Here is a 1,936-nt window from a genome sequence, read left to right on the forward strand (position 1 = left end):
GAGGAGCCACGGCATGAAAGCTACGGAGTAGCTGCTAAAATGCATCCGTGACTCTACGACGCTGGGATGCTTCATCAAGCCACTATAAAAACCCAGACGTACGCAGTAGCCATATCACAACTCAAATACAGAGGCACAGAGCACACCTTAGTGGCTGGGTATTATTTCTCAAGTGAGCATCTGGCAGCTAGGCACGCTCCGACAGTCCGACTCATCGCAAGCCCAGACATGGCAAGCCGAGCTCTTACTCCCTTTCAGCTCATCACATTATTCTTTTTGGCGCTCCTTGCGACGTGCCACGCAGGCAGCATCGCCATCTACTGGGGCCAGAATGACGGCGAGGCTTCGCTTGCCGAAACATGCGCATCAGGGAACTATGAGTTCGTCATTCTGGCGTTCCTTCCCAAGTTCGGCAAAGGCCAGACACCACAGCTAGACCTTGCAAGCCATTGCGATCCTTCGTCTGGTGGCTGCAGAAGCCAAAGCAAGGACATCAGCTCGTGCCAGAGACGTGGCGTGAAAGTTCTCCTGTCAATTGGCGGTGCCGATGGGAACTATGGCCTCACGTCCCCCGGTGATGCTAGTCAGGTTGCCATGTACCTGTGGAACAACTTCTTGGGTGGCACCTCCTCCTCGCGCCCCCTCGGCGACGCTGTACTCGATGGCATCGACTTCGACATCGAGCTCGGCGGTGCTAAGTTCTGGAACAACCTCGCCACAGACCTCAAGAAATTGGGCAACAACGGCGGGAAGACGGTGTTGTTGAGCGCGGCACCGCAGTGCCCTTTCCCTGATGAGTGGGATGGCGGCGCAATCAGCACAGGGTTGTTTGATTATGTGTGGGTGCAGTTCTATAACAATCAGGAGTGTCAATTCGACGCAGGGCGCACTGCGTTCATGGATGCGTGGAATAAGTGGGTATCGGTGCCGGCAGGTAAGATCTTTCTGGGACTGCCAGCTTCCAGCTCAAAGGATGCGGCAGGCACGGGATTCATTCCTGCCAACGAGCTCACGTCACGTGTGTTACCGCTCATCAAGGGCTCGCCCAAGTACGGTGGCGTCATGTTGTGGTCTAAGTACTACGATGATCAGAGCGGATATAGTTCCGCCATCAAGAGCTATGTGTGATTTTCTCCGTTGTGTAAGGCACTTTATCCACGTCATTACACATGTCCGGCATTTCAGTGCCGTGTGCCCGTCATGTTCTTTATCATATTATAGTGTGTAAATTCCTTGAGACGAGATCATATATATTGGTAGTTGGCATAACAGTGTTCCAGAGATATGCATGTATGTGTAATGATGATTAAAAAGGTACACAATTGATATTTCGAAGCTAAGTTCTATTATGTTGACATTTTTTCGCCCCGGATATATAATTGTTGGTGTTATGTAAAATCCTTAATTCTTAAGGCTCTATGTGTGTAATTGACCACCATAACTACAATAATCGTGTTTTGTTCATTCAACCTCATCGAGTTCTTTGGTATCAATCCATTCAGAATTATAAAATGTTCCATATTTTTCTCCGTGTTTGTATGCATCCATATGTATTTAAGTGTGCATCTTTACTAATTTCAATCTATATGTAGTCCATGTTGAACTATCGTAACATTTTAGGTATAGACGAGTGTTGTGAACTTGTGATTAGCAACGATGATCTTCTTTGATGAAATCCTTTTCATAAACATTTGTTTAGCTAGCTACCCGCTACGAGTCAAAACACGATGGCTTGATGCACCCAATACCTCATTTCATTTGATATCTCCTCAAGTTGTTTTTTTATCTTATTTTCAAAAGTTAAGCATTTGTAACCAAAATCAACCTTACATTACTAATTAATAAAAAACATTATTGTGCTTGTAGGAACTAATCGTTAGGATTTCCTTCAAAGACGAGTGATGCACCTCGAAAAATATGAATGCCGGAAATAAAA

The 1,936-nt window shown here is 46.2% G+C and overlaps 1 protein-coding gene across 1 annotated transcript; it reads left to right on the forward strand.

Annotated features, from left to right (window-relative positions):
- Positions 1-228: 228 nt before the first annotated feature.
- LOC124666086 (acidic endochitinase-like) lies at positions 229-1,128 on the forward strand. The gene has a single exon (XM_047203436.1). The coding sequence runs from the start codon at positions 229-231 to the stop codon at positions 1,126-1,128; it is 900 nt and encodes a 299-aa protein (XP_047059392.1).
- The last annotated feature ends 808 nt before the right edge of the window (positions 1,129-1,936 follow it).

Source organism: Lolium rigidum, chromosome 6 (assembly GCF_022539505.1).
Source record: "Lolium rigidum isolate FL_2022 chromosome 6, APGP_CSIRO_Lrig_0.1, whole genome shotgun sequence".
Classification (NCBI taxonomy): Eukaryota; Viridiplantae; Streptophyta; class Magnoliopsida; order Poales; family Poaceae; genus Lolium; species Lolium rigidum.

What these genes read in the sequence shown, in the direction of transcription:
- LOC124666086 (XM_047203436.1), top strand. Translation starts at nt 229, where the DNA reads ATGGCAAGCCGAGCTCTTACTCCCTTTCAGCTCATCACATTATTCTTT.